Source organism: Balearica regulorum, chromosome 9 (assembly GCF_011004875.1).
Source record: "Balearica regulorum gibbericeps isolate bBalReg1 chromosome 9, bBalReg1.pri, whole genome shotgun sequence".
Classification (NCBI taxonomy): Eukaryota; Metazoa; Chordata; class Aves; order Gruiformes; family Gruidae; genus Balearica; species Balearica regulorum.
This window is the reverse complement of record NC_046192.1, coordinates 10,669,534-10,684,426: the sequence shown is the minus strand read 5'-3', so window position 1 is coordinate 10,684,426 and position 14,893 is coordinate 10,669,534. Positions and strand designations below refer to the sequence as shown.

Sequence of the window (14,893 nt, the reverse complement as noted above, 5' to 3'; positions counted from 1 at the left end):
ATTTGTTCCTTTAAAAAAAGTTCAAGTTACTGAGGGAGGAAAAAAGTAATCCAGAGACCACTGAAGTCAGTGAGAAGACTCCCATTTGTATCGCTGAGTCTTGGATCAAAACACCAAGAACAGCCTCTACCTCCATATGCAAACTGTGCTTTTATAATAAATGTAGTGTGAATGTAAGAAAAACATCTTTAGCTACAGTCAAAGATTAACTATTTCTTTAATAAAGTGTTTTCTTCCTATTTTAATTTTCTTTGGCAGTTGAAACTTTTGCAAGAAGGAAGCCATCCAAAAGAAAGCTGCATTGGCAGTACCTTCAAAAATGTTTGCATGTTTAGGAAGTCACTCACACTCCCCCCCAAAAAATCAGCATTCTGTATACATTTTAGCATGAAAATCTGAATAAATACTTTGTGTCAGTACTATATACTTTAACACAAAATTAATTATTGAAATTCTTATCTCAAAATCTTTCATAGCAATAATCAGAACCTAAGAACAACTATGACACCGTCAACTTGTTGCCTAAAACCAAAGCAAGTTAACACTTCAGGCAGCATTTCCAAAAATATCTGATATACTACCAAGCATTTGATGGAAGGAATGAAAGATGTGCTGCATTGCAAGAGAGCCATCGCCTCCAGAATGTTAAATACTGAATATAGCAATCTCAGCACAGTGCTATAATCCACAGCAAATTAGAGAGAAGCAAACAGTAACAGGACAAAACAGGAAAATTGCCTTGAAAGACATGATGCATTAGGGTATCAAACAGAATCTGAAGTTATGTTCTAAACTATTCTCAGTGTACTAATGTCACAATGCTTCAATATTTTCTATTTTCATAATTTTTCACTTAAGTGCAAACACATTATCACGCATATGGAATGAAGCCCTACTTTTAAATGAACAGTGTCTGTCTTTTTATCCCTGTAACTCAGGAATGCTGCACCCAAGCAAGCCCAAAACCTTAGGCAAAGTTGCATGCAACAATGGACAGAACTTTTTCAGGAAAGGCAGATGAGAGAAATGGGGAAGAGAGTCTCATTCATTTGCATAACCAACTTTTATATAAGTGTACTTTGGATCAAAACCCAGTTTCTGTTAATGATATTTTAACAGAACACGTCAGCTCTTCCAGTTTACTAATAAACTGCTGAACTACTTTTCTTCTGTGTGTAGACGTGTTTCAATGGCAAGATGAAAGGCATCCACAAGAACTCCTGAATGATGAGCAGGAAGGGAAGTAAAGGCAAAACCTCAAACTACTAAAGACCATACTAGCAGTTTGCACGTTTTCTAGTGTTGATTCATCCATCAAAAGCATTCTCTTACTACATTTTCCTCCAGACATCTGAAGGAATGCTCTCAACACACTACTCCTGAAAGGAAATCACGTCTCTCCTAGAAGAATGCTGAACTGTCTGTATGGATATACTATTATTATTAATAATAATAAATACAGAAGAAATGAAGAAAAATGTGTATCACTGAGGACAAGAGACCGTGGAAATGAATCTAATTTCCCCAGTTATGCTAATTCTATGGAAGGCTTTACAGAATTTAAGATCTTGAACACACAATCAACATAGAACAAAACTGTATCAAGTACCTTCATGTTTCTTCTCGAACCAAGCACAATTGGTCCTAAACTGTTTATTACCTGCACTTTAGTATCTGAACCAAGTTAGCATTGCTTTAAAAGAGAAAGTAAAAAACCAAACCACCAAAGTACTCAAAATTTAAGACAGGTGTGCATTTTTTTTTTTAAGCACAGAGACTAAAGGAAACAAGTCTAAACCCAGTATTTCCAAAATACTTATGCACTAAAGATACATAGCAGTATCTTTAAAGGTCAAGTGTGCAAAGTAGATGTTAAAATATCTACTATTACACGTACCATTGCACTTCAGAAGGAATTAACTAGATTTAAGATTAACTAGATTGAAGATTTCTAATCTAGACAAAAAATACACCTTGTTGACATACAAGTACACCAGACCTGGATTTGAAGGAGCTGCCAATTCTAGTTGTCCATACCATCTAAACTTCCCCTATTGCACTGCTACTCAAGTAGAAATAGTTGAACTTTGAACAAAGATGCTTCTGACCTCTCCATTTTCAGTCTAATATTTTTCATCTAGTCCAAGATTTTTTAGGCAAAGTTAAATGAACATCAGTTTACATAACAAAGGGCAGTAACTGCTTCAGTTGTCTGAACTTGAACTGTTCGCATGTGTAAATGGAGATGTTCCAATGGAATGATTCACAGATTTACACTGCTTTACAGAACTATTCTTTACACCACAGTATTTCGGAGGTGCTAATTGGTTGTGGTTCTATTTGAAAAGATAAGCCCCGGTGAATGGCTTAATGGTGCTTTGGCTTACATATCTGGTGAATTTTAAGCACCATTATCAAGAGAATAAGGACTTTTTTGGTTTTAATCTTGAGTAAACCTGTTTTATCCTACATCAACCACTGATTTTTTTTTTTTATGAAGAGACAGATGGGAAAATACTGCTATACATTCATTAAACATTTATAATAAAATTCTGGCTATGCTTCTTGTTGCAAGCAGCCTGCTACTTACAGTAAGCATAACCCAAAACTTTCTGTGTGGAAATTATAAAGATTTACTGATTTAATTTCCTGAAAGTTTGCCTGAAGAAAGCTCTGGTGATAAGCATCATAGAGCATGGCTGCAGTTTTAGAAAGATATTTAGAACAAGAGCTCTACTTGAGGGGAAGTATTGTTTTTTTTTTTTTCAAAAAGTGTTGTTAGGTACCTAAGACCATAGTCTGAATAAAAAAAAAAAAAAGAAAAGGTTCGACTTAATCAGATGCAAGTCCTAGCATGGGACTTTATGAAATGTATTTTAATCAGGTATCGTGCACTGCACATTTGAGCATATAACCTATTTTAAGACATTTCTACAGAAAACCATCATAGTCAAATGCAATGACTGACATTCCTACAATTGCAGAAGGGAAAGATAACACTGATTGGAACAAAACCTGAACTATACAATATTTCTCTATAGTCCTACCACATCAGTTTCATTCTTATTACAACACTCTATGGATTTGGCAGATTTCATAGAATACTAATAAAAAGTCCCAGTCTCAGTAGAAGAAAACAGAAATGGGAACCCTTAAAAATTCAGAGACCAGGTAAGCCAGATGCCTAAATATTTCCTAACTACATTGCAAATGTGCCTATGAATAGCCCATAATAGACCTCTAAAAACCTTTGAGTAGATGGGAGGTTTTTTGTTTTAAATTAGAACTAACGAAATGCACATATAGACAGTTTCAGTATAAAAGGAATATTTATATATGTATACCTACTGGTATTTCTCTTTAGTAGTCACAAACTATAAAGACTATCACCTACATGTTTATGGAACTTAGTTTTAAGAAAAAGAGGAAAATTCCTTTGTGCAGAGACACAAGCTTCCAAGAGATTCTTCACATTATTGAGATTGAAAGACAGACACTTAAAAGTTCAACTCACAAAAAATCCCAACACCCACCACAACAAAAATCCAAATCCACATACCACACTAATCAAGATATTTCTTCTTAGCAGAATAGAAAGTAAACAATAGATAAGAGATACGGTATACTGGGGTTACACCAAGGAAGAATTATTGCGATTTGTAACTAATATACAATTATGAGAATAATAATGAAAATTAAAAAAAAAAACCCCACAATACTTTAGAGAAAAAGATTAATGCTGTTTAAACTGGTTCTTGTTTGAGACAACAACATAGCTAAAACTGGGAATGGAAATAATACAAATAACAGTTCCTTTTAGTAAATGGGCCTAAATCATTATGACAGTTTGATAGTCTTACAATAGATGCCTACATAAATCCCATAAACAAGCCTAGCAATTTCTTTTATTGCATTAGATACTAATTATAATTTCTATTTAAGACATTTTCAGGATATAGCATAAAAAAAGAATTGTGGTTCAGGAATGCCTGAATGCGGAATAAGCAGAAATACAGTACCTTTATGGTGGGTTTAGATAACCCATATATGGGATTATAGAAGAGTAACTACTGAGGTTAAATTCGATGCATGTCTTAACAGAAATTAATTTGCAGTTGTGGACAACTGATACCAGCAAATTCTGTACTATGCCACTGATTCTGTTAATAGCTTAGGAGGATACTCCCACAGTAATTTATAAGAAAGGATCAACATTCCAAATCCATAATGGTAAATTTTGTGGCCTAAAAACCCTAATAAATGCATTTGTCCAACTAAGAGAAGAAAAAAATAATATCCATTGAAATTACTGCAGAATACTTTTTTGTCCAAGCTACAGACCAACTGTGATGGTTTAAATGTTACAGTTGGAAAAAAAATAAGGAAATATTTCCCTACATTTTGATTGTGGTACCTGTTTTTACATCCATTTAGCTATCTACTTCAAATTATTTCATGTAATTTTTAGTCATGGTAAGTACCTGTTTCATTATCCATGTAATTGCAAGCAACTGTGAATGTCATGCTTTAGGGAAAAATGTATCATGTTCAAAGGACAGTGCTCATTCAAGCTAATTATTTTTCAAACTAACTGAGAGGGAAGAACATCCTAATTGCTCGTTAGCACAATAAATTTCATCTTATCCTTTGTGTCACTAAACCAGGTATGATTAATTACATGCTCTATATTACTTTCTTTGTGAAATAAGGCATCTGCCTATAGGCAAACTTAACCTTTAAGCAGCTTGTTTAAGGAAATATTTTAAGAGTTCAGGTCTAAAGTCTTGCTCTTCCAAACTGAAGCGCTCCAACAGGTAGGAGACAGAGGTGCAAAACTAAAGCACTCCTGTGAAAGCACTGAAAACAACATGTGTATGTATTTGATCACACTAAACTATACTGTAAACAATATACAATGATACATTTTCCCGCTTCACTCATCTCTGAGGCTTAAAAACTGTAACTAGCACTGAAAACAGACACTACTATAAGTCTTAAGAAATGCTGCTGTCTCAAATTGAAGTTAAAAAAGTGACTTGGCATACCACAATTATCTACCAGTAAGATAGATTTTAAATAGCATCTCTATTCTAAGTATATCTCATGTTTCAAAGGGCATTCTCCAAATAAGTTTTCATCTATAAGAGAGAGTATTTTCTTATCTTTGTCCAAAACTAACAAGCAGACAAAGACTTACTTACCTAGTGATGTAGGTTATTTAAGGCTACAAATGAAAGCTGCAGGTGCTTCACACCAACACAAAGCCTTTAAAGTATATACTATCTAGTTATTGATATTATCATAATTTTGTCATTGTTATTTGTATTATGTTTCCTTGATAGTTTAAAAAAACCCCAACAAATCCCAAACAAGGCTCACTCTTGCAGATAACATCTCAAAACATTTAATATTAAAAGCTTTGAATGATTTTTTTCTCAAACTCAAGTGTTAAAAATGATGTAAAATGTCCTAAAAACAACAGAAAAAGAGTATCCCTTACAATAAAGCTCATTTTAGATGCATTCCTTCCCAAAATCTAGTATTTACATAGGAAAACATATTGATACGACACTTAATTTTTAAAAATTCCTAAGACAGCATGAACAGTAACTAACTATCTTCTGCTAATAAGCCAGATGAACTAAATGCTATTTTATTATCTGAAAGCTAAAGATTCTCACTATCTTCTAAGGTTTTCAGTACAGCTTGATTGAAATGGGACTGCTCAGATTGCAATCATTTCTAGAACAAATATATTACAATAATAAACTTGCTGCAGAAAATGTATTTTTTTTAGAAGTTTTAGCTTCACAATGTTGAGGGACAGCGAGACAAAGCTCACAAGTAGAGCTTTCTACAAAGGTGAACACAAAAATGAAGATAACTAGAAAAAAAAAATCGCTTAAGAGCCTTAATTTCCCTACAAATCTGCCCTTCTGCCTGCCAGGTGACTCTCACAATAGATGCAAGCTTAATAAATCAAAAAGCTGTATTTACTTTAAAAAATACGTTAATGAATTTTTCAGACTGGAAAAGCCTTTTCCTATCACAATCTTGCCTCATCTGCTGCCTTTTTAAAAACTATCTTCCAGATAACATGTTCTTTGTAATAAAAAAATAGTATCACAGAAGGTGTGAAAGTAAAGGTGATGATGATTTGTCAAGTTATTCATTTTCATATTTTGCCTGGTATTTCTGAAAGCCATAACACAGTGGTGTAAACTAATCTTCTAAGTGGAGATTTATGAATGGTGCTCCGCATTTTAAGGGCTGCGGTTACGAGTAAAAGCTTCTGTATCTTTTTCCTAATGAAAGCTTCCTTGCAACCAGGAACGTAAAATACCGAGATTATGAAAAGGAAAGTGACATTGATAAGCTATTCAGTCAGGTTATTATTTTTGTTAAGATCAAATGTTACAGCTTCACCAAATTTAAAAGAAATATTTCTGATTTCTTAAGAGTACCTCAAGCCTTTGGCTGAGTTCCCAAAAGAATCCATTTTGACATGGAACAGACTAAAGAGGAAGCAATGTTTGATATGCAAAACTATCTCAGTACCAGACAACATATACTAAGTTCATTTCCGCCCTTTAACACTTCGATATAAAATTCTGCATAACTGAGTGATGTTTTGCAGATGATGCTAATAATGTGCTGTCAGTCCTATTAAACAGATTTTCCCTCAGTTCCTGAAGTTTTCAGAAGCTGAGAAATAGATTCTACAAATTATTCTTTCCCTCTTCATTTCAGTTGCATTATTAAGAGATAAAATATATACTAATGAATGTATTTTATACCAATTTAAGTAATAAATTTCAGTTAAAAACAATTTTTATTTCTAAGCTTTTTTTTTTTTTTAAGGTCTTTCAGCTAGCTAGAATATAAGCTTCTTTTAAGGTAGAAAAGGACAGTGAAGAGTAAGAAATCAGTACATTGCTTGTCAATTAAATTTGTATAAAAAGCAAAAATACGCACACAGAAAAAGTTTAAATATTGGCAACATCAATTCTTCTATTACACCACTTCATACTACTTTTTAGAGTATTGTAAGATTTTTTTTTGCACTGCAACTTAAGTTTACTTAAGGGTTTTTTGTTATAAAACCATTTCTTTTACTATAGTAATTGCAAGGTAATCAAACAGTAAGCAATTGATAAATAAATGCAATTACAATAAGAATGATACTGCATCATCACACTGCAGTCTCTGAAAATTCTACCAGGAAACTCTCATCTGTTTCCAAAGATAGGTTCAAAATACTGAAAATAAATAATGAGCAATATGTCTTTCCCCCTCCCTCACTCCCTTCTCAGTATGAATCATAACTTAAAATAGAAAATGCAGTAAAATTCCTACCTCTTTCATTAAGACTGTTTAGCACTGCCCTTTCAAGCTGTTCTTCTTCAGTAAGCCCACCTGTATAATCATAATAGCTCCTTGGCGTTCTGTATGGATAACCTGGATAGCCATAATACTCTGTAAAACGAGTACAAAAAGAAAATAAACTGCTGCTACTCAGTAGGAGAGTGTGAAATCAGATATTATCCTTACACAATCTTTCTTCCACAAATTAGTTTGGGAAAGAAAAAAATTATTAGGATTCAATTACTTATACAATACATGCCATGAATCAATTTCTAATTTACAAAGCCAGACTATGGCAACAGGAAAGAGAAAAACAACAGAAAAAAGACAGCTCCATCATCTCAGGTTTTTGTAATTGTTATAAATATATGTCATATAATTGCCATTAACAAGTTTCACACAGAAGTTCAAAGAGACTTTTCATCAGCTCCTTTTAACATTTAATTGCCAGTATTTGGGCACCTTATTAATGTCAGTAGAACAGCAACAACAAAACAGGTAGGTTTCAGGCTTTTTCCCACCTGTCTCTCCCTTGCCCCCAGTGTCCATAAACAACACATGCCAATGTTGTCATAAATTCAAGTAATGTTTGGACCTAGAAAACACATGGGAAAAGATTCCTGCAAATTATTGCAGTAATATGTACAGCTAATATTGTGCTATTGCCCAGCTACACCTGCCCTGGAAAAAAACGACCACACCATAGATGTCATCTAATGTCACAATCACTGTCCATTGCCTGCACTACAGACAACCAAGAATTTCTGACCATTTGCAAAGTTTGTCGAAACCAAGCACAAACAAACAAACCATCATCCACCCAAACACATGGGATTTAAAAGAAAAAAATGACTTGGCTAGAGAATTGAGTGAGAGACTCTTCCTTTTAACACAATCTGATCTTGCCTGAGCATAAAAAATCTAAACTGAGAAAAGCTAAGGAGAAAAGTCCCATTTTTCTATTCCATTTTTGCATGTTCAAAATATAAAGCTTTGGATGATATTTTTATCTCTCTTCCAGACAATTGGACAGGGAATTTTGAACAACCAAAACACAGAAATTTAGCCAGTTTCTTCTGGTAGAAAATGTAAACAAGTTTTTCAAAATGAAATAATTAGAAATATTTCATTCTAATATATTGAATATATATTAGAATATATATTCAATATATTAGAATATATATTATATATATTAATTATTCAATATATTAGAATATTCAATATATAAATAATTTTTGTATGAAACAAGTACAGCATGCCATCTCCCTGTATCTTCAAATTAGCAGCATCAGTGATAGTCTTGTGTTATCTCATTCATTATATTGATTCCATGTGTAACCTTCTTGTGGAATTTGTCATACACAAGCCCAGACTATAAAGAGAGGACATACAAATAATTTCTTTTAAAAAATGATTGCATTAAAGGAAAAAAATCCCAAGCTCTAGAACCTTAAGACGAATAAAAATAGCAATACCCCATCGTGAAGTTATACAGGAAAAGTAGGAAAAAAAAATTGGAGAGAGAGACTGCAAACTGTTCTATACAGGAGTAAATATATGTTCCACTGTGTATTATGCAAATATACCTAGATATATTTTATATACAGGTGTATGTGCACATGGATGTATGTATACATTTTACTCAGAGCAAAAATGTAATTCTGTCCATTTACATTTTTTTTTTCTTTTTGGAAGATACAACTAACATTGAGAGACTTTTCATGCATCTGTAGTGAACACTCTGTATTATTCTCTAGTAACCTGAAATTCTGCCATTTCTCCAATGACTGGCAACTCCTCTGGTTAGAAAAGATTATTTTTATTTTTTAATCTGTATGAATTACAATCATATTTTTAACAAACTTTAAAAACCTGTAAGTCATACCGACTACATTTGAGAGACATAATTCTGTAGGAAAATAAACTGACTGCAGGATACCATTTAGCTGTTTTTTACATATACATACACATGGACTTTGGATGCAATCTTCATGTATTCCTCTCATTCCCCTCTGCATTATATTAATCTGAATGAAAATTTTCTCAGCTACAAATTTATTTTCTGGAGGCTTCAAAACTGCATGCATGAAGATTATAAAAATTCTGGTACTATAAGCATGAAGTTATCTGATGAAAGAAAAAGGATGTCATAATTTAAGTTTGTTCTATAACTGTAAATTTTTGTATGCTTGACATTTTACACTGTCATCAAGTTGCAAGTGCTCAGAAAGCCATAATTTTTTATTTTACAAGAAACAGTTCGGTAACATCGACATGTTCAAGGTGTTCCTATTAATCGAAATAAACGTCCTAATACTTTATTCATGAACTGCATTTAGAAAAAAACCCACTAATTTGGTTACTAAATACTAAGTGTGTTAAAATATTTTTTATTCTTCTAAAGCTGTTTCTTGTACTGTTTCATAAAACCTGTTCTGATCATAACTTCATCTATTTTTCTATTTAAATTGGTATTTAAAGGCAGATAGTAGTAAGTCAGCAATACCAGAAAATGAAAAATTAATCAAGGTAAGGATGTACTGTATATACATCATTAGCCTATCACACTAGAGAGAGTTTTCTCAATTCACAGATGGCCAAATTTATTACAGGTATCATACACCAAGCAAAAGGTTAAATCTTCCATAAAGACTTCTGCAAAGGATGAAAGACAATAACAAAGTATATACACAAGGAACAAACATAATAAATATACATATTTTTTAAATGGCAGTTACAAGTTGTTTTAGAGATATCAATTTAGTACAAAAAAAAAGAGTAGTTACATCTAAAGCCAAGCTTGGAAGACAGGACAATTCAGGTTAACTGTCTTCCCTTATCTCCCTTTTTGTCCACAACTCAAAGCAACAGCATGGCTACTTCAGACACTGTCCAAGACATGCAAAAATCCCCAGACTTCTTTGCTGTCAGCATACTAAAGTTTTTTTTCTGAGCTGCTATGTAGTCCCCCATGACGCTAGATATACTACATGAAATCTCTTCCCTTTTTCCAGCTTTCCCGAAGCAGGGAAAGTAAAGGGCTATTCAGAATCTGCTCCCATCCCACAAGGGTGGTCTTTTATACCCACCCAACCTCCCAGCAGCTGGTGTTTGTCCAGTGGCTGCAACAGATTATGGAGTTTAAATGTCAAGTACAAATTCTTATCTTCGTTAGCTATTAAAGTACCTTTTCCGATATAAATCTTTAGAGCTTCCACCCACCCTGCTATACTGGAATACCGAAGGAAGATTTAGTCTCTATGAACATGGGATACAGAGCAATGCAAGCAGCACACCTGGGCCCTGATGGACCAAACATCATCTGTAGCTAGGTGAATATCTTTAACTGGGCTGAGACAGCCAGTCATGGAAACAGGCAGCTTGTGCTCACTACATGGTCTATGATCACATCTTATTTCATTTCACAATATTAATTTTGTTTTCCTTTTTCCCTGGCCTTCAGATCAAGTGTTTTTTCACTTGAGAACTGGAATAATGGAAATCCTGGGTAAATATACTTTTAAGTTACAACAATCCTTGGTTTTGTTGGTAAGGAAAGTAAGTTAAGATCTTTTGGTTCAGGTGTTTCAAAAACATTCAAGGGCCCACAATTTCAATTGTGGGAATTAAACTTAATAAAATTGGAGGTACATAATGGAATATAAAATCCATCACTGAGAATAAAAGCAGAACTAACCTTGTGCTTACTCTGAGACACAGTGAGCCATCTCCCTTATAAAAGACTATAAAAAATAAAAACCCTTGCATGACTAAGCATCAGAGAACAGTAAGAACGATCGAATATATGAAATAGTTTTCATATAAGCAACCATATAGACAACAACTTATCAACCAGACAGAAGAGATTACTATGGTGAGTATAGGACTGAAGTCTATAAAACCATAAAGAATATGAAAAAAATACATAAAGAATGAAGGTTTTATTTCCCTTCCCAGAGAAGAATTAATGTGCATCAAATTAAATTAGCAGCTAGCAGGTTCAAAACAAACAAAAATGACAGATTCTAGACCAGGAAGTAAACTGTGAAGTAATTGTTCTGTGATGTTGTAAGTGTTAAGAGTTCATACCGACTCAAAGAGCTTTTCACAAATTCATGGAAGAAAAATGCATCACAGGCTATTAAAATCCAAAATTCCCCCCATAAGACTTTCTGCTGAGAACATCTTTAAGTCACAAGCCACTGCACACTGGCAGATATTTGAGGGAGTTATCACTCTATATTTCTCCTGTTCTTACAGCAGATGCCTAGGAAAGAGTATAAATCACTGCAGGAGATAAGATACCCTGGGCTATACATCCCTTAGCTTTGATCCAACACATAGCCCTTTGCACAGCTGGCTCCTCCCAGACAAGGCCTTCACGTATACACTCCACACGACTCAATTTTCTTCACAAGAAGTGAATCAAATGTGCTACATTCAAAGTATGTCAGTATTCCAACTATCCATCTATATACTATGAAGATAGACTAAATTTATTCTGGTGAGGAGTGGGCTTTTTACATGTAAATTACTTGATTTACAGAAAGTGTTCAAAGGAAGAGTTCCTTGTCAGAGGGGGAACACACACACCACACACACACACACAAACCCCCATTCTAGAATGTAACAGATAAATTTGACAGATCAGGGCAAATTTACCAAGGTTCAAAGGGCTGCTTTCAGTAGACACAATTTTCCCCCTGCTGCACCTTTTGTAAAAGGGATAGTATTTCCCCAGGGTAGGGCTTTATGAAATCACGTCCTTAATTTGAGGTTTAAAGCCTCTTGTACAAAATACATCCACAAAGTTCCTTACAAAGGAAAGGTGAGACATGGGCAGAGAAGCAATAAGCTTAGCAAGTATACATATGTGCAGAATATTTTGTATATTATGTATGTTTCCATTTAACTAGCTCCTCTATAGGTTTTACTATCATTAATGAAAATTATGTCCCTATTTTTTAAAGCTGGAATAAGTTTTCAGGTAAGTAGGTGAGAGTACTTACCTGAATTGTAGTCCCTTGGCCTGGCAGGGTCAGTGAATGAAGAAATGCCACCTAAATATAAGAATAATGTATGTACTATTAGATTAATAATTTTCTTTATAAAATACAACTTCAAATTTAAAGTACTCTTTCAGTCTATTTCATAAGATACAAATATGAAACAACAGGTATGTATGATTATTTTTTCCCATCAGTGAGAGAATATAGTATTGGTAAGCTTGTATGTTGCTCTAGATTTGTTAGTAGTGTGCCATGTTTAAGCAACATACCTAGACTAGAAAAATGCAAACCAACCTAACAAATGTTCTCCAGAACATATAATGAATAATTTCTGCACTGAGATTATACACTGGTAAAAATGGGTTAAAGCACAGAAAACTGAGGACTGCAATAACACTGCACTGTTTCTGCTCTGCTAGATACGAGAAAAAGATGACCTGTGTACTGGAACACTCCTTCCTCCAGGTCGTAGTCACACAGCAACCTTCACAGTAGCAGGACCTCCATAGCATGTCTCACTAACAGTACTATGGGTTTTATCACAGAATCCTAGAATAATTCAGTTTGGAAGGGACCTCTCAGAAGGTCCCTAGCACAATTCCTACTCAGAGCAGGGTTAGCTGTGAGATCAGACTAGGTTACTGCATCAGGGCTTTATCTTGTCAAGGCTTGAAAACATCGAAGGGTGGAGACTGCAGAACCTCCCTAGACAGGGTGATCCAATGCTTGCCTGTCCTAATAGTCATCAGATAGCTCCCCCATGCCACAGAAAGATGCGATATTAACATTTAACTAACGTGACACTATGTATGTTCACTCCAGTGGGGTAGGAAATCTGATGCTTTGGTCTCTATTTTTCCACATGAAACCGCTAAACATATGACTTACAGACTGTATCGTTAAACTGCGATAAAACCTCCTGTGAAAAGCATACACATCTGAACAAATAATTTCCCACTATACAAACACCATATCCATGCTCAACTCGATGGCACAGTCATGAATAAAGTACTCAACATATTAAGTAATCAGACATTAAAAAAACAAATATTCTGACAACCAACCCCAGCACAGCTGTTGTGACAGGGCTTAGCCTTCCAAATAAAACACTAACATTTATTATAGTGTTCATATGAAAGTTTGCAGGGTTGTATTTAAAAACAATTGTTAGACTAAAGATGTCTAAAAAATACCATCTTTTTTAAAAAAAGTATTACTACAATATGAAAAACTGTAGTATTACATGGTTGGAAAGCTTGAGAACTCTGGTAATTTCTCAAGCATCCCACCACCTTCTTCAAACTGTAATGACTTCCACTAGAATGGATGCAAGTATTAGAAATCAACATGGAAACTTATTGTGTTTTGTCATATTTTTATGGCTTTACCACACTTTATTTAAAGTGACATTTTCATTGACATCTTATGAGAAACATTTTATTCTAAACATTTAAGAATGGTAAAAGGTATTCCTCTAAGTAAAGATATCTGAAAGATTTACTGGTTCTTATTGTCTATATTTAAGGAGAAAAAAAGTTCATTTTTTTCTTCTGCATTCACTTTAATAACCAGCCTATCTTTAACTGCCTAAAAACTTGCTGAAATGGCCTGAATTTCTATATGCACGACTCACTGAATTCTAAAAATAAAAGCACCTTATGCAGATTTTACAAACTGAGTAAGATTATATACCTGCACAGGCTTTCATGATGTTTTTCAGAGGTCCCATAGTGTACATCAATCCAACAAGAATGCCTGCCAGATGCCCAGCAAAAGAAGTCCTACAAAAAAGGAAAATCTTGTGAGCAATGGCAAGGAAGACTTTTTTTGGTAGGGATTCAGAAGGGGGAATGCAGAATTTGTTGTAACAGAATGTTCTTGAGTAAGACCAAGCATAAAGAAATTATTTGCCTCCAAAGATATAGTGCCAAGTTTTCCTTCTACCTACCCTAAAACTGGTAGGTATAGACAGTTACAGAAAAGCATCTAACAAATATCCTGAAGAAACTGGAAAATAATTGGAGATATTTTAATTGCTTGTATAAAGGACAGAATACCATTTTCCTGAAATAATTTATATTAAAGACTGAGGTAGGAAACTAGTTTTAATCTATAAAAAAGTAAATCCAGAGAATTACACTGAAATGTCTAGGTAGGTTCTGTCAAAACCATTTAGAGTTTCAAGTGAAAGCATAAGTACAGTACTTTACTGCACTGAGATAAGCATGAACGCAGATCTGTTGCAATCTTTGTAATACAGTGCCTTCAAAATTAAAAGAACAATGAGGGAAATGCTGAGATCCAAATTCTTTTTTAGACACACCAACAATTTCTTTTTTAAAGATCACTGCCCATTTGCATATAGAATGAAAAGGCTCTAGACTCTTTTGAGAAGTCATCAACATGGAAGCATATGTTTACAGTAAATAAGGAGATTTGCTTCAAGTATTGCCATGACTGTGGGGTACTCTATAAATTCAGAATTTTCAGCATTCAAATTAAGAGTTAAACTCTTTTGA

At 34.0% G+C, this 14,893-nt stretch overlaps 1 protein-coding gene across 7 annotated transcripts in view; it reads right to left on the bottom strand.

The window, feature by feature from the left end:
- RHBDD1 (rhomboid domain containing 1) overlaps positions 1-14,893 on the bottom strand; it is a 48,464-nt gene that overhangs the window by 13,802 nt on the left and 19,769 nt on the right. For all 7 annotated transcript variants that reach the window (XM_075761036.1, XM_075761039.1, XM_075761040.1 and 4 more), the window contains 3 exons: positions 14,067-14,155; positions 12,375-12,425; positions 7,357-7,476 (listed from right to left, as the gene is read on the bottom strand). In XM_075761036.1, coding sequence (XP_075617151.1) covers positions 7,357-7,476; positions 12,375-12,425; positions 14,067-14,155 — 260 coding nt within the window. The remainder of the gene's footprint in view (positions 1-7,356; positions 7,477-12,374; positions 12,426-14,066; positions 14,156-14,893) is intronic.